The sequence below is a fragment of the Corvus moneduloides genome, chromosome 7 (assembly GCF_009650955.1).
Source record: "Corvus moneduloides isolate bCorMon1 chromosome 7, bCorMon1.pri, whole genome shotgun sequence".
NCBI lineage: Eukaryota > Metazoa > Chordata > Aves > Passeriformes > Corvidae > Corvus > Corvus moneduloides.
In genome coordinates, this window is record NC_045482.1 from 32,396,861 (window position 1) to 32,419,724 (window position 22,864).

At 39.0% G+C, this 22,864-nt stretch overlaps 1 protein-coding gene across 11 annotated transcripts in view; it reads right to left on the reverse strand.

Annotated features, from left to right (window-relative positions):
* NCKAP5 (NCK associated protein 5) overlaps positions 1 to 22,864 on the reverse strand; it is a 380,419-nt gene that overhangs the window by 45,449 nt on the left and 312,106 nt on the right. For 8 of the 11 annotated variants that reach the window (XR_004241242.1, XM_032114335.1, XM_032114334.1 and 5 more), the window contains 5 exons: positions 18,470 to 18,574; positions 14,814 to 15,002; positions 10,507 to 14,351; positions 9,632 to 9,809; positions 5,427 to 5,505 (listed from right to left, as the gene is read on the reverse strand). Coding sequence is in view for 9 of the 11 variants with exons in the window: in XM_032114335.1 (XP_031970226.1) it covers positions 5,427 to 5,505; positions 9,632 to 9,809; positions 10,507 to 14,351; positions 14,814 to 15,002; positions 18,470 to 18,574 (4,396 nt within the window). In the remaining 2 variants the exon portion in view is untranslated. The remainder of the gene's footprint in view (positions 1 to 5,426; positions 5,506 to 9,631; positions 9,810 to 10,506; positions 14,352 to 14,813; positions 15,003 to 18,469; positions 18,575 to 22,864) is intronic. The other 3 variants (XR_004241243.1, XM_032114341.1, XM_032114338.1) reach the window with 2 other exon arrangements.

Genomic DNA, 22,864 nt, shown 5'->3' on the forward strand with positions numbered 1-22,864 from the left:
GACTGAACAAGGTTATTATGGAAGTGGTAAACAGACTGAACATCTTAAGGGTTGTCTTTTCACATTGTCAGTGGGAGAAGGGAGGAAGGTGGGGGGAGGAGGAGAGTTCTGAAGGTGGTATAATTTTTTTTTCCTCTTTTAGGTCTGTTAATAAACTTCTTTATATTCTTTCAAGTTTGGTGCCTGTTTTGCATTTCTCCTAATTCTTATCTCACAGCAGATAAACAGTAATGAGTATTTTGGACTAAACCACTACAAGTATGTACATTAAATGGCACATTCAGAAATGAAATTTGAAACATACTTTCTCAGTTCCAGTGTTCATCAGATCTAGATTTCAGGAAGGAACCAAGAGAAACAAAAAAAGCAGATTGCACTGAAGCAAGGATCTGTTGGTTAGAAATGGTTATTGGTATGGATACAGAAAGGCAGGCTCTGAATGGTAGTCTGGATTTGTGGGGAGTCAGACAATGAGCAATACTGGGGTACCACACAGGCAGTAGAGTGACCACCAGTTTCAAATGATGGAGGTGAACAAACAGGAAGAGAAAGCTGAGACAAGAAAATGGATATATTTGTGGGAAAAACATACATTAGAACCAGGAAGAAAAGAGGAGCCAGAAACAAGTTTATCTGGAACACTAGAAAGAATGCAGGTCCTTCTCATAGAAAAGTCTGCTCATTAAATGTGTTTTCTTATTATCATATAAATAATTTCATAGTATGGCTTAGTATGGCTGCTGAATAAAACAAAATCAGAATACAACAGCCAAGGTTATCCTCTTTAGTATTTGATATGTCAATACAAACAATTGTAATGCTGTAATGTAATTCATTTTAAGTCAAATCCACTTCTATCTGCAATGTTACATGTTCTACCTTTGCTATCAGTAGATCTGTAAAATTGTTATCAAGGAGCTAGCAACTTAGCTGTAAAACTTGCTGTGAGGGACTTTCCTGGTTTCTACTGAAAATGGAGTTTGATCACTTTGCAGCATACAAACCTTAAAGAAGGGGATTTTAAAACAAAATGCAACATATAAAATACCCACTACACTTCCTCTCTAGAACATGAAGCATCTAAGTGATTCAACCAAATGCTCTAAAGAAGACAAATCTCCAAAAAGTTTCTTCAAAAGAAAAGTTTCTTCCTTTTTCTGACCAGATTGCCTTTAAATTATGCTGCAAAATCCTTCTGAAAGGTTGTTCTTGGAAAGCAGCAAAAATGATGATAAAGCCTGCTATAAGGCAGATGATTATCACAAACTTTAATGGAATTGAGCACTGGGCTACTGCAGAGCTACAAAAGAATCCCTTGACCTCGGTGTGTGTTTTTGTTCTGGCACAAAGCTGCAAAGTCGACAGTGCAGTTTTAATGTTGCTTTGATTGTGTGGAAGCCCAACCCTCTACCCAGCTAGAGACTTTTCAAAACCCTTTTAAGTCTCTGAAGGCATTTGCTCTGTATTATCTACAAGGTTCCCATTTAACACTGGATGAATCCATTTTGAACAACTGAGCTGGACCTCCAACGAAAATTTGACAAAAATTAGTTCCAAGTCTTTCTTCAAAGTTTCAAAAATCCTGGCTACATTTGTCTTCATAATCTTTGTCCAGCTCTGAATTTCACTTGAAATTCTGCAAACAAACAACATGGGCCAATGCACAGTTAGGTAATTCCTTTCCAGGAATTGTGAATCTTTCTACTGTGGATTCTAACCCCAGCCTGCCTCAGGGGTTTAATTCCCCACAAACCTTTGGTAGGAAGTACCTTGTGTTTCCAGTGGAGCAGGCAGTACCAATGACACCCAGATGTATTTTGGATTGCTACTACCAATTGTCCTGTTATCAAATATTTGCTCTCTAGACAACCCACAAGCAAACTGCAGGTCTATTCAGATTGTTAAAATCTATTTTATTTTTAGCAGTGATGTTATTTTGATGACAAAAATCTACCTGCAGTGATGTCCCTGTTGTAAAAACTCAACAGGATTTTACTAAACAATGAATCTGGCCTTTAAGCTCCATCAGTGACATGTTAAATAAAACATTTGAAATCATAAGCTTTCCAGTTCAATAAAACCATTTATTTAGATGAACAGCCCATACTTTCATGTACTCCCTGAATTTCAGTGCTTTAGACCAGAAGTGTTTGTTTGATTCACTTATGTTGCTAAGGATGAAATGACTGCTGGAAATCCACTATGGAGAATAAACATATTCACACATAGAAATATCTGTGACAAAAAAAGAAACCCTCTTTCTTTGTATTGAAACCTGAGAATAAATTGAATAGACTTGAAACTTTCTCAGACACTTCTCATCAGCCTATTTATGCTGAGGCTGTGTTTTGTGTGAAGCTTGAGTATATCATTAGCAAAAAGCTTATTCCATGCTGACTTGCTCCACTAGCAAATTTGCCACCCATTTTGGGTAACAACGAGAAAAGGAAACTGGACTCAGAAAATTTATCATCATGCAACTTTCAAGCTGGGGTTTGATAAATCACTGAGAAAATGGCGCATTCAGTCTTTCCCTTCAGCCTCAGCAGAGGTTCATACCAACACTGAAGAATGATATGATTAATTATGACTAAATTTCCCTTTCATTACAGATATATTCCCAAAAAGAAAACAGCCTGGTAATTTGTGTATACCCAAAAATACTGTTGCTGCATACCCTAATATTCCCATGAGAAGCTGTCTGCAAGAAAGAGTTCTTCAGTAATTAGCAATTGTTTGCTTGTGCCATGGATTTTTGACTTCTCCCTTGAAGCTGTTTATCAATGAAAATTCTTAATGCATTATAATTAATACAATCACAGTTTTGCAGAAGCAGCTGCTAATTTGAAACAGTACTTGAAATATGAAACATTGAACTTTTTAACAAATGCTTTGTTCCTTTCAAGATGTCCAATTATTACATTCTGCATGTAAAGGTGTCATCTGTAACTGCCTTGTAAGTTTTTGGGCCATTGTGACAATGGGGAAATTCAAGACAAATAATGACACTTCTACTCCCTCCCTTGAGGAGAACAGAATTCTTTTTCTTTGTAAAATGAAGGCACCTTTTTTATGTTTACATGGGAACAATACTGTCAGGAGCTCGCCACATCACCTGTGCATTCAATAAAGGAATTTTATTTATAAGAATACTTGAAGGCCCTGCTGTACCTCTCTGAGCTGGGGACTCTGTCATGACATGAAGGGGAAGTCAACCTTTTTATCATGTCCTTCCTCTTACTAGGTACTTTAGCATTTTCCACTTCATCCCTCTTTCAAAACACAACTACTTTATTGCGAAGGGCTGGAGGAAAGAGCTCTGAAGATGGCTGGACCTCAAAGGGATACTCATGGATCCTTAGGTCTGCTGTCTGTGGGGGTGGGAGCACTGGTAGTGTGCTGCCAGGGCCACGTTTGGCTTCCTCACTGACACTACAGCAAAGGCATCCAGGGTATAACATATTTTTAAAAACTTTCAAAATGGTTTAGATATATTTTGAAGAGCCATATACCACAATATAAATGACTGCTTCATATGGAAATGATCATGTGTTCCTGGCATATAAGTATATGAGGAGGAAAATTGTATATAACTGGGCATTGTTGCTTTCTTTCAACTGAGCAAATCTGAAGAGCCAGCAAAATACTTAAATTGGTTTAGATCAGCAACTGACAATTAAAAACCTAGTAACTGGTATTTTACATGTTTTTTGATTAATGCACCTAGCAATATTTCACTATTAGAATGTGATGAACCAGAATTGTCTCCCATGACACCTACCTAGAAGACTGTCATTAGTATCTTGTTTATTAGTTAACTGGGCAGGACTGATGTCAGTTTAGTTATTTTAGTGACAACGACGGCAACATGTGTTTTTCCTGCTGTATAAAAGCCATATCCCCTGCTTAATCATAGCCTTTCTACATCTTCTATACATTCATCTCTAAGTCTGTTTTGATCAAACCCAGTGGAATAATGCATTAAAATACAGCTAAAAACCCACAGTGAACTTTGTTTTCTTAAAACAAGGAGGAATGGCCTTAAGATGATGGAGAGTAGATTTAGGAATTAGTAAGAAATTCTTTAAGGGCGGTGATGCCATGGAACAAGTTAGTGAGAGAAACTGTGGCTGCACAGAGTTTCAGCAGGAAAAAAAATCAGTTTCTATGAAACTTTGTAACAGAAAAATGCCAGAACCTCTATCAAGGAATTTTAAAAGCACCTGACCACCTGCTCCATAACCACTATGTCCTGTCAGAGACTCAGATTTAGTGCCTGTGGTAGGAACAAAATATTAATACTCTCAGAAGCCACCAGCACAATATATTACAGGACCGAATGAGAAAAAAAAAATTCTGGTAACAGAAAATAAGTCCTTTATGCACAGAATGATTGGCATGCATTTCTGTTTGCAGGGCTAGTGCCTACCCACACAAAGAATGCCCTCAGAGTCCCACATTGTACAAAGATCTTGTTATTCAGTTGCTGTCATGGAGCCAGGTTATGGCTGAGTTCTTGGAGAAGGAAGAGTTTAGGATTCTTTCCTTCAGGTAACACAGCTAGAGTTTATTTGTCTGAATTTGGGACTGAAAGAGCTGTACAAGTCAATAAAGCATGCAAACATTTAAATTATTTGCCCCCAAAACCAATGTGTTTTGACATGATACCTCTGTTTGGACTTGCTGGGTTGGCAGTACTAGTGAAATGAAAGAGATTCTTGCTAGAAAATATGGAATAAGATTTTAACTTTTTAATGAAATTTTTTACTGCAGTCTCTATCTGCAAAGGGAACTTGCTAAAGGTGACTTTTTCTTGTTCAATCAGTTCCTTATACTGAGACACTGCTCTAATACAAACCTCAGACTTCTGGTGTGTCCTCCATTGCCTATTAGATATTTTTACATGTACTCAGATTAAAAATTAGTACATGCCAATCACAAGGCAGGGTGGATGGTGCTACCCTTCTACAGCAAAGGCAACTTTGTTTTCAATAACAGCTTTAAGGTCTCCTGAACAGACACTTGTTTGCTTCTCCGTGTGGTTTAGTTTATCACAGTAATTATTCTGCTATTTAAATTTTATTCTGAATTTTACTAATTGAAGGCCAGATGACAGAGTTACAGTATGTCAGTGTTACTCCCACTGAATATGTCATGCACAACAACCCTTATGTAACCCACTAGTCCTGGAGGCTGAAATGATCTTTCATAACCACATCCCGAGACTCTCCAGTCAAGCATTGCATTGACCACAAGGGTAATGGTGTGTACTGATCTCATGCATTTGATGGAATCTGGCTATCCAGGAGCTAAATGAAGGCTAAAGCTGACATAAGGGGGCAAACAAATAAAATAATGAAAATTAAACATGTCTTTTTCCCAAGAACTGACAGCAATAAAACGCAGTGTAAAATATAATTTTGTACCTATCACATGACTCTGACATGTAGTCCTTGTCATGGTGTCCTCCTCTTCTTCTTGCAGGTTTTCTGTGACTACTTTAGCCTGTACATAGTGCAACAACAAAAGTGAAGAACATCTGTGACTCTGTTTATGTTGTTTCATGACAGCTACAGAAAACTGTTCAGAAATAAATCAGAGTAAAGTTACATGGCAGCTGAGTGGATCTATAGCCTGTCTTATTCTGTGAATGATATCCAATGATAAAAACTTTAATTTCATTCAAAATCACAATATGCAGCAGTGAAAAATAACCTTGGAAGATGTGCTTCTTCAAAATAAAAACCTAATATATCGTACGGTATCTCTTTAGTTCACTTTGCAAACACTGAACTTTGGCATTTTTATTTCCACCTCTGTTTAAAAGCATTTATTAGCTAGACAGAGTGAAAAAATTAATTTAAGAATGCAGTGCAGTCCAAGAGCCTGTATGTGGTATTCAAGTTTGTGTTATTCAAATTCCTCAGATATTCTGGTTTTTTTCAGACAAAGATGTATCTTCACCCGTTATTCTGCAGTCCTATTTCCCAAGTGGACAGATAATCTGAGAATCTCCCTGGCACACAGTGAAATTCCCCTCCACCATGTGCCATCAGTGGCCACAATTCAGATCCAAAGACATATTTTCCTGCCATGCTACATAAATCAAACAGGAATAAAGATACTTCCAGGGTGACAAGAGCAGGAAAGGCAGCACCACAGAAAAAGTTGCTTTCAACATCTCAGGGTTCTTAAATTATTTGCTAATCACTCTCTGCTGTTTTACACTGCTCACAGCACACTCACAATAACAAGAGCACATTTTTAAATCTAAACTACTGGAATTTATCATCATTTGCACGACACATCTTCAATCACAGTGCAAATCCTGCTTACTGGGTTACACAAGTAGCCCTATTGACCTCTTGTGACCAGCCCAACCACACCAAAGATTCACTCTACATTTGTAAAAGTGCATTTATCATCTCTCAATCCTAGGGATTTGATCACATCTTTTCTTTCTTCCAAAATGCTTCTCCAAAATGAGGAGGCGAGTGATCATTTGGCATCCAGTTCCGGGTGGAACAGTTTCTCACATTTGCAGAGTGCATGGCCAAGTGCTGCTGTGACATTTGACAATATTGCAATAGATCCCTGGGTGCTCCCCAAACACACAGACTGCACACATGGAGTGTGACACAAAGCTCCTGGTGTCTCGGGTTTGGTGCAACACTTCCACCTCACAAAGTGAAGCCCGTGGCTGTTCTAAATCACACGGGGCTGTAATAAAATCACAAAGATGAAATGAAGCAGTGTGGCACAGAAGTGATTACATCTCACCTTAAGCTCCAGCCAAGGACATGAAAAAGTACTGGAGGATGTGGAATATCCTTGGTGTAGGCTATAGTGTTATGTATTTCTGCTGGCTGGCCTTTAGAGCAAAGTGCTTTTTTGATGAACGCTAACGGGAAGTGTATCCCTCTGAAGGTGAATGCACAAGGCCACCACTGGTAGAACATTGCTTTTTCCATAAATTCAGTGGAAGTCCAGCAATAACATTCTTTGCATGAACAGAAATCAGAGGTAATAGGTGCATGTGTTATGGCATAACAGTGCCTCAAGCCTTTACCTGGCACATCATAAGTGATTTAATCATCAAAAATTAAATAGCTTTTAAAGGAAAAAACTTGCTAGAAAATTAATGTTAAAAACTGTTCTGGCCCGGATTTGAAGCAGCAACATATATCTGATAAGCAGCTTGGAAATACAGCAGCTTCTGCACTGAACCGTAAGACTGAGTGCACTTTGCATTGTTCAGAAAAGAAAAGAAATCTTCCTGGTTTAGGGCTTTTCAAAAGATTTATGCTGTTTTCTCCAGAAGCTATAATTTTGTCTTTTTATGAGAAAAAAAATGCACAACAGGTCGCTCTACTGCATGTGACTGTTTTCAGTCACAGCTATCTCCCAGCCCTTTGCAATTTGCTTCAAAGTAAGCAGACACCAAAGAATAACTGGAAATGATAGTAATAAAATTCATGAACTTTGAATTTAAAGACTTTGCATTGTTTTTCTTTTAGAAGTTTGGAGGACAAGATGAAATATCACATATTGAGGAATCTCAAGGTATATCTCTTTCATAAGTTAGCATTAATAACCATAAGCACATTTTAAATCTCATTATTCTAGATGTCCTCAGTCTTTTGGCACTAGATATTTCTTTCAAGAATTAAGTGCCACAGTAAACACAATATGAAACTCAAAAAGTGAAACATATAAATGTAACTTAATCTTCAAAAACAATATAAAATACTCTGTTTCCGTGCTAACAAAAGCATGTATGGTGTAGCAGAAGTAATGCCTTTTCACCATGACTAACATGTCTTTAAAAACTAAATAGTATAATTAGCATATCTCCATTATTTACATACATTAAGGACAATCTTTGTAGTTCCCTCATAAAATGAAGTGTGTTTCTCGAAGATATACTTAAAACACTATTATTGCAGCATTTAGAAAGACTTCACAAAATGACAGACAAAAAGCACAGCAAATTATTGCAGCATTAGAAAATAATAAGTTAGAAAGAAACTGTAGAAGCAGTGTGTAGAGTTTTTTGTACTTCTGTACAGTGAAGATATACCCTAAGCTGTCAGGACCATATTAAATGGGGCATAGTTAAACTGAGTGGCTCTGATAAGGGGCTCTGCTTTGCTATCAAGTTCTAGATCAGTTGGATTGAATTTCCTGCATATTGCACATTTCCAGACTTTCATTCTCTCTCTTTCCTTTCCGTGACACTACAAGGACAGCCTTAGATATGCTTATAATTTGTGGTTTTATAATGCAGGAGACATCTACATTTTCAAAGAAGAGATGATACCAGAGGAGTCAGGAGGAAAGTTTTCAAACACATTCACTTTGCATATGTTCCCTGTAAGTTTTTAAAAAATGACCTTGCAGATGTTTCCAGGAAAGACATCTGTATTAAAGTAAAAAAAAAAAGAAAAAAAGAAAAATTTGCCTGAATTTGAAACATGTATGGAATGCCTTGACTTCAAGCATCCTAAACATCATCCCTAAGCTGAGCTTTTTCAGCTCCCATTATGAAGCTTTTTGCAATGCTCCCAGAGAATTTGTATTTCAGATTCCCTCAGATGAAATATTTGTATGTGCTGCACTTCAGTAACTTGGTTCTATCAGAACAACAAAAGCAACAGCTTCACAGTAAGCATTATATTTGGCACAAGTTTCCAGACTGTTAAAATTGTGGTTATGGCTAATAATCGTCATGATAATGTGGACAGGACAGCTATCTCAGGAATGAGGTAAAAAATCCTATAGGGCTAAAGCATCTCTGTTCTCCTCGTGCTGGACTTTAAATCATCATAGGATAGGCCCTTGCTTTTTAAAGGCAAGACACTGCTCATGAAATTCTGAGGTTAATTAAAAGAAGCTTCACCAGGAAGGGCACCCCTTCAGCCTGACTTTAGGTTACAATCCTAGACTCTGTGTGAACGCTTCTCAATGCAGTAAAGTTAGTCCAGAACCAGAATCTAGCAGCTAACAGAAAATAAGATGATTTTTCTTCTACATTGCAACATTCCTCCTCTCTGGGTTAATTAAATGATCAGGTACAGTTAGTACCTTATTGAAGAATAAAACTAACTACAGGGCATTAACAGGGAGATTTTTAATGGCACAAAGAGAGATGCAGGTCCAATGTATGTTTTTGCTTTTGAACATTCCTTCTTGAGTGACAAATATTCCCAAATGTGGTGAAATACTTTGTGTTTTCCACATCAGCTGTGCACTTTTTGGCTTAATGACTTCTATAATGTTCAGAGGAATGTTCAATACTGGCATGCAATTTTCAGGGAAAGGGGGAAAAAAAATTAAAAAATAATGGTCCTATTATTTCACTCTACTACAGTATGATTATAGCATCATTGTGCATGTATCTTCACTGGAATTGAATTGCCAGCAAAAGCAGTAGGATCTTCATGACTCTCTGTATAATGTGGCTTATAGTCAAGCTGCCAACTTCTGTATTAATTCGCAATCCTCTAGCTACACAAAATCTTTCTATCTTATATATAAACAGTTATTATCCTGTTTGCCTGCAATGGCAATAAGAAACACATCTGGAAGTTAAAAAGAAGGTAATAATGTTTTCGTGTACTGAAGCACTTACCAGGGTCTGATTCTGCATTTCCATATCAGCTTTTGTGTTGCTGTTTTTCTTGTGGTTTCCTTGAGAGCTGATAGAGTTGCCATGAAGAGAGGAGCCCTGGGAGCTGCCCTTCGACACACTCCTGTAGGAAACATTATTTGATCCACTTTCTGTCTGCTGAGCTGCTTTCTTATCAACTCTGCAGGTAGAGAGTGATTCCTCTGATAAATTGCATTGCCCTTCTTCAATCACTCTACTTTCCCATTCCTTTAATGTTTAAAGTAACCTCTCTGTATCTTTCTGTCTCTAGACCTTTGAGTGATAAATGTTTCTAACTAGCCTTGATCAAACCTGTCACTTGCAATTTCAGGTAGTATATCAATTTAGCCTTTCACATATAATGATTTATATTATATTTGGGACTGTTGTGGGGCAAACGTGAAAACACAATATACCAGTTGCTAAGTTCTTCTGTGACCAAAGGTTGTGATAGCTAGAAATTTAATTAATTCTGACAGGTTACCAAATATGTGTTTTCTGGTTACAGTACAGGAAGATGGAATACATTAAAACATGTACCTAATTACCCTCTATCTTTACACACCATCTGCCTAGATTCTTGATTTCTGGAATAATTTGAATTATCAGCTTGGATGTAATTCGCCTATCTTTAATTTCAAAGACCAATGGTTTGGTTAACAAAGTAACATGAACAAAATTATCATCTCATTGTTAATTTTTTTTTTTTCCTGTAGAGATTAAAGTCCCAGCTGTGCACCTACTGTTTGCTACTGTGCATTCTTAGCACAAAAGGAACATACATTGAACTTTGCATCTGGACATCTGTAAAGCTACATGGACATCAACACATCCCAAATTGTGTTCTGGAGTTTTACCTGTTTAAAAGCTCTCTCATAAAACTGTCTTTTGGTGAGTAGGCAGCTGTGGTAGAACCTCTGACTTGTTCACACTCAATCTCACCAGGAGGGTCTTGGGAAGGCTTCATAAATTTGCTCTCCATGGCTAAAACATCACCATTGTCTGTTTTCCTGTTAATTTCATTTTCTATTTCACAGTGTTGTTCAGTTTTCTTTTTTTCTTTTCTTCTCTCTAATTTTGCCTGCTTAATTCCAAATCCTGAAACTTTTGCATCCTTTTTTTCCACTTTAGTTTTAGGAACATCAGTTTTCCTGCTACTCAGTGCTGGGAGCTTACTCTTTCGGAAGCCAAACCAACTGGCTATAGAAGGTCCAGTCTTTTGTTTAGTCTCCACAGTGGGGGATTTGGTTTGTCCCTGACCCTTTTGCACATTTTCTTGAATGCATAACATGACTTTCTCCTCTATTGTAGGTTGCAGAGATGGTGAACTCAAAAGATCATTAACCTTCTCAGAGGTTTCTGCTAATTTTAAAGACATTTGCTGCCTTCGTGACTTTGTTGCTTCCAGTTTATGAGGACACTTTACTCCATCAAAGCTTTGGAAGGACAAAATTTGTTGGGAAGATACAGTAGCTGAGGCTTCTAACTCCAATTCTGCTGACAGAACATTTTTTTTACCTTGAGCTTCGTGCTTAAAGCTTTCAGTGCTTTTCTCACTCTGCACAGATAGACTGCGTGCATCTTTCTGAGAAAAGGGTTTGTTTCCATCACATTTTGAAGCATGGTGAAACTGGTCTACTTTTTGAGATGATCTGAAGGGCAGTTTGCTTGGGCTTCCATGCTGGCTATTGCAACTAGTCATATTTCCAAGAGAGCCTTGTCTAGCATAAGAATTTTCTGTGGGTTTAGTAGTATATAAAAGAGTCTCTGGTGTCACTGCTGACCCAGAAATAGCCTTGCTTTGAAGCCCTTCCATGGCTGAGTTCTGCCTTGTTAGAGAATTCCCTCTGTCAGAAGTGTTTGTAATAATCTGAGTCCGTACTTTCCCAGGACCTTCTGTCACAGGGGCAGATGGCTTCTCCCCTGTGTGAATGCTGAAACTCTGACTACGAGCTTTCGCTCCGTTCATGCCCAGAGCTGGCTTCAAGTGTGACTTGTTGCCAGAAGAAACAGACCTCTTAACTAATTTGTTTTCTAATCCATCTCCTCTGTCTACCACCACGCTGCAGTTTTCATGTGAATGAGCGGATGCTGTATCCATACTAAGTCCCACAGCACAATTATTTTTTACTTCAGTATCAGACTTGGAGTCCTTTAATTCCGCATCCGTTGCACCTTTGGTGGTTACACACACAGACTCACTTTGCTTGTACTTACTGGAACTCACATTACTTTTGGAGGCTGCATTTATACTGTCTTTTTCCTGCTTCCCTGGTACAGTAGAGCTCTTGCGGAGAAGCTGGGGAGATTTGACAAATAATTTCAGTCCCACAGGGAGACGGGTTTTCATTCCTCTCTCATTAGAGTTTTGAGTAGCATGTGCAGCATCACCGGCATGAAACACTGTTGAGGGGAAATTGTTTACCTGAGATAGCAAAGGCTCACTTGTGCTTGTTGTGTGACATTGAGGAGTTGTGGGGAGAATGTTTGGCATCTTTTGTAGCTGATCCACACCACTGTCACTGGAAATATTGTTTTTGCTGGAATATGTGTCTTGTGAAGAAGTTGTTTCCAATGACGGACAACCTAGCGAGAAGGACCTGGCTGTTTGAAAATCTGTGCTGGAATATTCACGATTTCTGTGGAGACCCAGCTGATTAGGGTTTTTTGGGCAGACTTGCTTTGTGGAAACTTTGGAAAGTCCTTGGCACGCACTGTGGGATTGCTGAGATGTGCATTTATTTTGCATAATTCCTTCTGCATTTTCTTGAAGGTAAGATAATTCAATTTTGGCCCCAGAAGATACATTTTTTGCTTGCATTTCATGACTAGATTGATTATGAAAGCCAGAGTTCACAGTTCCTTTTAATGGAGATGATTTCAGTATATTTTTTGCTGTTTCAGTGGGACGAGCTCCTCCTAACTTTACTGCTAGAGGTGGAGAATTAGCATAATTAGGCCGAATCAACAAGGATGTTGACCTGCCTGGAGGAAGGGGTGGGGATGGAGACCGGGCTTCTACAGCAGCTAAATCACAATGAAAGTCTCTGGTTGGAGGTTCCCCATAGCTACTGGGCTCTATAAGGTGCTGAGGCAACAGTGGTGATGCTAGACTCTGACTCTTTGGATACTTTGACCCATCTCCTCTGCCTGGACGTTTCAAGTCAGGCAGGGGGTGGGCAGGGGGCTTTGGAACCTGAAAGTCGACTTTAGAGTCAAAATTATGAGGTGGGCTTTGGGCCTTTTTGAATCTTGAAAGCTTTACAGGTGGCAGAGCAGGTGATTTCTCAAGGGCTGTGGGGCCCACTTGTAGAGCTACAGGTGCCTCCCCACTCTCAGTCATCACAGTTTTTTGGGGAGAAAATTTACCTCTGCTGGGTATTTTAGTTACATTTGGCTTTTGATTGATTCCTGCATGCACAGTGGAGCTTGAATTGACCTTGCATGATGCATCATACACTGGCTTCACTAGTTTTTGTCGTGAAGTATTTTGCTGTGTCACTCTTCCACAGCGTGAAGATTCACTGCAGGTCAAGGGGACAACTGCATTTTTATTCCCTGTATTATCTTCAAGAATATTTTTCCCAGTTTCATCTTCCTGTCTTTCTAAAGCAGTGTAGTTTCTAGTATTGGGTCCTGGCTGCAAATCAGTTCTTCCCTGAGGTATAAGTTCAGTGTATTCTGCACTGGACGTAGTCTGTGGCTGGTTGATTGAAATCTCATTTCTTGTTACAGTGACAACTCCAGTTTGATGTGAGCTGAATTCAATTGGCTCACCATCCTTAGCATCATATATTACTGTAATGCACTCTTCAGAAGAGGTCTTTTTTATAACCTTTTGTTGTTTAATGAAATTACATGTCTTCGGCCTAATGTCTGAGTGAACGGGTATCTGGTTCTCTTCTTTGTCAGTAGATACAAACTGAGAATTCTCCGTGACTTTGAGCAAGTCAGAGGTCTTTGTGTACCTCTCAGGAAAGGGAGTTGATAATAAATCTGATGGACTTTTCTCATCACTGCTTTCTATATGCAATTCATCCAAGACTTCATTGTCATCAGTATCTGAAAGCTGAAAATTAAAGTCCTTCCAGCCCATATTAGAATGGCTTTGATCTAACTGTAATTCAGGCAGCTTTGCTCTGGTGCATGATTTTACTTCTGCCTGAAATCCACTGACAAAACTAGTCAATTTTTCAGGTCTTTCCTTTGAATTAAAAAATGAACTTCTTTCTGGCAAATGTTTCCTTTTAGGATCCCAGTCAAAGAGACTGTCAGAAATGCTATGAGTTAATTTGTTACAAGAGGTCCTGCAGTCTTTGCTTGGTACTTCCTGTGGCAACAGTAAAGATGAAGAGTCATCATCTGCATCATCATGTGAATCTGAATCATAAGAGAAAGTTTTGTTGTGTTCAATGCAAATACTTCCCATTTCCATTGGCTTACAATGGGTCTGTTCACTATGGCTGCCACATTTAATTCCAGGGGAATATATTCCTTCGTTGGAGTTCATGCAGTCTTTGTAACCCCATTTTGATATTACTGAAGGTGGTTCAAGAAATATCTTTTGCTTCTGTAATTTCTTCAGCCCTTCTAAGATATGGTTTTCCTTGATACGAGTTGGAGGTAGATCATCTGCAGGGCTTGAGAGGTTGCTTGGGAGCGAAGAACCAATGCTTATTCTTTTATCCCATCTCACGGATGACTGTCAAAACAAAATAAAAATCACTTTTGTTACTCACAAAGTGCTGTCAATAAAAGTGTTCCATTTTGGTAAAGAGATACAGGAGTTGCATAAGGGCATTACATTCCACTCTTTGCCATTTATAGCAAATAATTTTTTAATAAAGGATTTCACAGTGGTGTGAAGGCTGTGGTGCATTAAAAACCTGTGGGAAGAACAATATGAATGGAAGGATTAAGATAAAGAAGAAGAGCAGTTTGGACTATGAAAGGCAGAATAAAAGTCAGAACAAGTGAGGACACTGTAAGCAAGCTGGAGTGATAAAGGAATCATTAAAAAAATTAAATGGGGGGTAACAGTTTAGTGACAATTGTTTTCAATATAAAAGAGAGGAAAGTAAAAAAACTTCTGAAGGCAGCTTTTCAATTAATCTTTTTTCAGATTAACTTAAACTAACACATGTAGAAAAGTAATTTGATTTACCCTTTTACTCGTCTTTCCATCATTCCAAGTGTAGGAGGAACCACTGGAATATTCACTGCAAGCGCTTGAGAGGGAGAGTTCACTGCTACTGCAGCTGCTCCGGGGATACAGGCGGCTAGAACCTGTCATATTTAATTGACTCTGGCATTTCAAGACAGGTATGCTGGATTTCACATTCTGCTGGCATTCCTAAAATATGAGAAGAAATAGAGGTACCTTATGGGTAGAAAATCATTTAACTTCCCCTTGATTAAGAATGGCAAAGAAAAGGCAAGTAAGCCAGTTACAGCTTCATATTATGAGATTTAGCATCTGGTGAATTTAATACACAGAACTAAATTAAAAATTGCTAACAATTTCATTTGTCGGGGGAAAAAAAATCCACAATCCTCAATGTTTTCTTCTTTACTCTTGAACTAGCATTCTGCTCTTCTTATGGTAAAGATTATTCTGAGTCTATTTGAATTATGCTTCATACATAAGCAGCGTGCGCCGGTAAGATACAGAAAACAAAGTTATAAGAATACAAGTACATCTTGACAACTGCATTATAGCCCCACAATGTAACAGATGAGGCTGCACACCCTGGACAAGGTAAATTAATTTAGTATCCCGAGCAGAATGTCCACTGAGAATGGAATCTCTCCATTACAGTCTAATTTTGGTTTCCTATCTAGTTCAAAGCTTTGTCGAAGAAACTCTCTGACGTAGGACAATCCATCTTCGTGTCGCTCACAGACAGCTGAAGCCTCTTGCTTATGCAATTTATTGACACTTTATGGCTGCCTTTAGTACTTGTGTAGTTATCGCCCCTCTCCAAATGCAATTTCAGCTGACTGTGACTAAGTGCCAGCTTTGAGGAAGAGAGTAATGAAGAGTAGATAGCACTTTAGGTAAAATATTAAACCTCTGTAGGAGTAGCTAGGATGCCTTTAATTTGTTTTCAAACTAATACTCTTGAGCCTAACAGCATTAGAGCTTCTTTAGTGTTAAGTGCTTGCACTATTCTTCAGTTTCCTTACAGAATCAGACATCTTTTTAATTACCAGGAACAGCAGACATGACTACATGAAAAGAGGTTGTAATGAGGTGGGGGTCAGTCTCTTCTCCCAAGCAGAAACTGATAGGACAAAAGGAAACAGCCTCAGGTTGTGCCAGGGGACGTTTAGATTGGATATTAGGAAAAATTCCTTCACTAAAAGAGTTGTCAAGCAATGGAGCAGGGAAGTGGCTGAGTCACCATCCCTGGAGGGATTTAGAAGCTGTGTCGATGTGGCACTTGGGGGCATGGTTTAGTGGCGGGATTGGCACTGCTGGGTTAATGGTTGGACTCAGTGATCTTAAGGGACCTTCCCACCCAGTGGTGGGTGAAAGGCTGGATTTGATGATCTTAATCATAAAGGGCTTTTCCATCCAAAGGGAATCTATGATTCTGTGCCTCCTATGCATAAAACTTCCCTTTGGATTTCATTAAGGCAAACTGAAACAATATTTATTGATTTTTGTATGTAGATATACCTCAAATTAATTTTGCTTAAATGGAGAATTTACCTTTACAGTCAGGAAGAAACAAGAAATCTAAAGTTATTGAATCCATAAAACAATTATCAAGGCTGTGTTTGCCATAGACACAGCTTCTTCATGGAAATCTCTGGAACAACACTCAGTTTGTAGGCACTTTGCATGCACTGACATGCTTTTTGGCCTTCTGCTGATTTCTTCCATTTATTCCCCATGTTCCTCCCATTTACTATTACTGGGGTTGAACCTTTTTTCAGCTGAATGGGAGAGAGTAGAATTTTTACTGCTGAGGAGTTCATCAGCACAGATGTTCATCGCTCAACTGACATCATAATGTTCTGCTTTTGACAAACCTAACTACAGGGCAAATCATTATTCTTTGTCACAGGCAAAACCTATGAATGGGAAAATCATTCAGAGGCACCAAGAACACATTTCACCTCTGGGAATTACTGGTACATGTTCTCCTAGGAAGTCAAATGGATGCAGGCAGAACAGCTTTTAAATCCAGTGGCTCTGGGAAGAAGACATCTTTCAGCATCAAAGGCAGGCTGATGCCTGTGTTTTTGGCTCTGAAGCAGACTCTCTCGCTTTGTTGAGACAAATTAGTCTTTATTTCTGGCACTGTGGTACCCCTGGGGAACCCTCTGCCATCAGCTTCCTCAGCTGTTGTGGTGTCACTCCTGGTGAGGGTGACTGTACAGAGGCCAATGGCAGCACCTGCTTGTTCTGGCTATTCCTCTGCATTTCGGCTCTGACATTGGGAAAACATCTCATGGAATTCCTGCCCCTTACACTGGGCTGTGTCCCAGCCACCATAGCATTCAAGGGACAGATGCCTGTAAATCCTCTCCTTTAAGAATCTCCTGTAGGAGGAAAGAGATCAAAGCACAGTGACAACTGTGGCCTTCCTGTCATCTTCAGCTAGTCTGAGAGCCTCTCCATCCTCTCACTTTGTTTCCTTTGCACCTAGGAGAGGAGAAAGGCTTTTGGTCCTACAGTTTCAGCAGGGGGAAAAATGGAGCTATCTAAGCAAGGCTAAAGAACAGTATATTACTGTAATCATCTTTAAGAGAGGAGAAAATGTGCAAAAAATATCATGCCACTCCAGATTATGAAGTAGGGTATCTACTCAATTTCTAGACTGCATTCAGATCACTTAAGAGTGGAGTTTTCCCCTGCAATTTGCCTTTATTCTCTAAATTATCCAAGAAAGTACTTTGAATAGCATGTTTATGATGCATTAATTAAATACATTTAACTTGCATATAGGTCTATTAACTGACATGGTGAAATTTTAATTTTTTGTAATCATGACTCTTTAGTCATTACCTTTAATGAAATTAGAGTAAAAAGGCCTGAATGTAGTATTACAGTTTAAAAATGTAATTTTCACTAGAAATCAGAGAAAATTGAAATAATCAGACCATTAAAGACACAAAACTCTATATTAGAGCAACTTAACCTGAAGGCTTAATTAAATATATGGCAAAGGGTTGTTAGCATTTTTGTGAACCTTTGAAACAATGCCTTTTCATTAAAGTAGGTATTACAAGGGAGATTACATTTTTGTTGACACTACTATACTTCAAGATCAAAGGCACATGCAGGTTCAATGTTCTGTTCTTGTACTCTTTGTTTCCCTGTACGTGATTTTTGTTTTTTAAGCTACTTTTCTCTTTGACAATGAAACATGAAAGCCACGCTGGAGAACATTTTGCCAAATAAGCACAAAGCTCACTCCGTCTGAAAAAAAAATGCAGAGCCCATGAATTTTTAAAAGTTCATACATAATATATCATAAAAATGGGATGAATAATACGGGGCATGGGCTTTAATAAAAAGCTCCTTGACCATTTCTCAGAGATTCTGAGATGTAATCAATACTCAAAAAGGTGTATCGGGGACATTGCTAAGATTTATGCTTTTTTTGCACACAGTGACACTATCTGCTCACTATATCAACCGAGGACACAATATTGAATTTCAGAGAACAGAAGGAAGCAAAAGTATTGTTATCTGTCTCAACAGGGTTTCAATTCAGAGATCAGCTTTATGGCTCTTCCCTGACACCAGACTTGAGAGGCGAAGAGGAGGTTCCAGATGAGGGGTACAAGGGCAGCACAAACACTCACGTGCATCTGAGCATCAGCACTTCGAGCTTGCACCAGGCTTCGGTTTCGTTCTACTTCTGAAAGCAAATCCCCAGATGAGAGGTCCAAGATGCGTGAATGGAGTTTCTGGGGGGGCAGAAGGGAAGGAGCAAAGCATAAGCATTTGACAGATATGCAGCAGATCAGCATTTTTAAAATTCCAAACTCTGCTGTTAAATTTCAAGGGTAATGAAGAGCCTGAGGTAAAAGAGGATTTGTTCTAATTTGAAATGTTGTTCTTTGTGCTTACTTTGTCCAAGACTTCCTGTCTGGAGGACAGATCATTCGTCATCCAAAAAACTCTACTTTTTCTTCTAGTCACTGCTTTGCAACTTATCATTACTTCACACACAACAACAACAAATGAATATGAGTCTCACCATTATCCATAGAGTTTGACAGGTTTCAGGAAAAAAGCATAAAAATGAACTACAAAATTAACATTTATAAATCAATCAACATGTTAATGTTGTTTTATTTACGAGCTGTTACACCTTGCTTGAATGATTGCAAAAGTGACCCTATTTTTAACCAGCATTGATCTGCTGAAGGCCTCCTCTGCACACATTTTAACTCAAAGTCATTAATGTCATCTGTTAGGAACAATTAATGTGAATAGAAAATAATTGCATCAGGGAACTGGGGACTCAGAGGATTTTGTGCATTAATATTCACATGCTGTTTGATTATATAAACAGTTCTTCTCTCAGTTTTGCTTGGAAGGATGGCTAAGCTTGTGCCTTTCCCTCCGTGTTCACCTGTACACTAATTCTAGGGCTTTCAGTCTGCATTAAGCCTGATTTGTTTTAATTGCAGTTTCAATAAAATCCATGATTTATGTGAATGCCTTGGCCAATGACTTCAAAAGAAGAAATATCTGCAGTCTTGTTAGTCCTGGGCCAACACACCATGTAACAGGCAGTATGGATCTGACTCACGGTCCATTGAAATCAATGAAAATGGACTAAAAAAGTAAAAACCAAGAAAAAAGAACTTTGGATCAGGCTCTTTTCATTTTCCCATTAATTCTCCAGGCTTGCAACCTAAGAGACCACATTTACCCCCTCTGCTTGGAGGAACAAATGGCGCAGACCCTGCCAGGTGCTTTGCCAGGGGACTCTGAGGGGTGCAAACCATGGAGATTTGTCAAGGCAGTGTGAGTGCCCCATCACCCTGTCCATCCAAAAAGACTGGCCAAAGAGAGAACAAGAATCTTTAGCCAGAAAACCCTCCACACACTGTAGCAGTAGCTCTTTGCAGGGCTCTGAAATGTGAGCCACACCAAATCTTACACCCTGCTACTCCCCAGCCTGCTCTCTGGGTACCCACTGCAGAAATTAATCTGCTAGAGAACAAAGCAGGCAGCCATTCCTACAGCCTCTGTTATCTGCATGCTCTGCTTCAGGCTTCTGTTCCCCACAATATAGGAAATATTTTTAAAAACTACTTATTATAAATTTGGGAGTCATTTCTCAAGAGTTACACATTCATCTAGGTTTATTAAGGAGGTAGTTTGTTGCAGAGAGATTATGAAAAATATTTTCAATGATCAGTACTCTGTATAAATATATATTGTCCAATAAATTGCTGAATAGATTAAAATGCTGCAAGCACTCAGTATCCAAGATATGTTTCATTATAAATATTAACTACATCCAGGCTATGTGTTTTTTAGCATCAGTGATGCCTGGTTATTCGGCATGCACCTTTCAAAGTTCTACTATTGGTATCACTGTCAGGTGCTTGTTAAAGATTTAAACTCCAGGTAAAATGCCTGCCCAAAGTCACAGATTTACTGACTTTGTACACTTGTTCCTCTTGACAATAATTCCAACTGCATCACTGAGCCACCAGAGAATTCCACTGTTCTCAGAACCAACAGTCACTGGTGCTATGAACAAGTGGTTTGCAGACAAATTAGTTACTTTCTCCAGGGATACCAGTCATCTGAGATATTTTAGTGGAAGTTACAATAGTCAGACCCGTGCATTGGAGATGACGACTGGGGACATCTGAGATGGATGAACATTTGTTAAGTGAAAATGTATTTTCCCAGAAAAAAAGGATCCTAGAAGTAGTGCTAAAGGAATTTTACAGTTGTAATATTGTCTTCCCATTTTTCCAGAAAGGCGTTTAAAAATACTTATTACTTAAATGGCAACATTTACACATTTCAGTAAGGGAAAAAAAGTATTCTCCTACAATGTCATCCAATGGAATTTAGCGTTACTTACAGAGTACAGAATCTGTGTCAGGCATAAGAGCAGAGGTCAGCCCAGCAGGAACAGGCAGGAATCAGAAACAATTTTTGACGAGTGATCAATCATAGCCCAGCTGGAAACAGCTCAGGGTTCTGGGGGTCCCTCCCCAGTGGCTCAGTGACCAGAGGGGCTGGGCTGCACAGGGGTCGTGCTGTGTTTGAGTTACCTTTGCCACTGTTAAACTCAATGACTCTGTAAAACTGCAGTACCAAAGCCAAATCAGCAGACTAAAATGATTAACAAAGAAGGAAAGTGTGTTCTCGAGATGTATAGTGTGATTATATTTCTGTATCAAATGAGATCATCACACTGGGAATATTCCTCCCCACACATATGCAAATAAACTAACAGAGGTGGCCAGCACAATGACTAGCTTTAACAAACAGCATAATAAAGTTTGAGGTCATTAATTAAATATAATCACACAGCACTGAAGCAAGTCATCCAATTACAAAAGAAAAGCATAAGAAAAAAATGTTTCTCTTTCATTATTTTTCTTTTTCCTTCTCCATTGTCTAATTTAAAAATGGGGAAAACTCTAGTATTTGCTAAAAAAACTCATTAATGATGCATTTAAAATCAAGTAACAGATTGTGCTAACTATGTATCTTCATTCTGATTTCTTCTCAGATACACAAAATGTACTGTGTCCTTTACGGTTATTTTCAGATGACAGTCACATAACTAGATCAAGGAGTTACTGCTGCCTTGAAAATTGTACAGTATTAAAATCACTGCTGATGCTATCATGAGACAATGCAACAAAAGGCAGGCCACTGCACAGAACGACTTCCACAGAAGAGATCACATTAGTTTAAATGAATACTTAAATATGGAACTGAGGAGTTACAACTATAAATCCAAGTTATCTGCCCCGTTTGTTGATGCCCTATATAATGATAAGGGGAAAATGAGCAATACTTAGAGGTGCTGGGGAGCGCCTGGGTCCCTCTGGAAACAGGAAAACATCAGGATCACTGGACTGCAGACCTGAAAATCCATATGGAACTGAATACAGCATGGACTGGGCCAACTTTCTTGGAAATTACCCTGTCCTGAATACTACAGGGCAGGTGTGGACTACAAAGTTTGTTACATCTTAGTTCGACTGGACCCACATTGTCCAGAAAATGGGTACTGAGAGGCCAGGGCAGAACAGAGGGGGCCTCTCTGCAGATGCCTGTGACCAACAGCAGCAAAGCTCCTCCCTCACCTGTGAACAGGCGAGGGATTGATGCAGAACAGGCCGTGCTCTTTGTGATTCAATGTCAAGATTAACTCCTGTAACCCACATGAAAAATAAAAACAAAGCAATTGATAATTTAGGTGGAAACCTATTATATCAAGTGCAATAGGAAATACAATTATCTGGGAGGCAGATAACCAATTCATCAGCCAGCAGGCCAGTTCCCCCTCCCCCAGCAGCATTCTTATTAAGACTTTCTAGGAAGATAAAAAAGGCCACTACCTGCTGGCATGAGGCAATATTACAGAGACTCCCCTAACCATTGTGCCTCTTGCCTCTATCTCTGCAGAATATCTATCAGTTCCCATCTCCTTTTTGAAACATCTAATGGTCTGCAGCATTGCCAGAACAATTTTCAATGAATTATGCCAAAGAGTACACAGCTCTCCAATATTGGATGAGTTAATTGCTATTAAATCAATTGGCTTTGCTTTTCTCACACGAGCCAAAGCCCATCATTCACAGGAAAAAAATTCTCTCTCTAGGTACCAAGGAGACATTTTCATCCTGCTGCTCCTTGCCAGAGCTGTAAATGTTTGTTTGGTGTCTGTGGCCCTCTCCTGTCTCTGCCGTTTTTCAGGGCGTCACAAACCTGAACAGGCACACTCTGGCCTGCTTCCCTCTATACCCCAGCCTTTGAAATTGGGCTGGTGGGGAAAACCTTTACATTTCCATTTCACCATAAAGACAGCAGGCCACAGAAGGAAAAGAGATTATTAGGCAAGATATTTACATATTATTAGTTTATGTAGAAGTATAATCTTTCATTAAACAGAATTTTGATTTTTGTAGCCCTTAGATACGTTTCAGAGGGAAGGTTTAGCTGGAAATGAGAACACCTCTCACCTATCCCACCAAAAGTTACCTAGA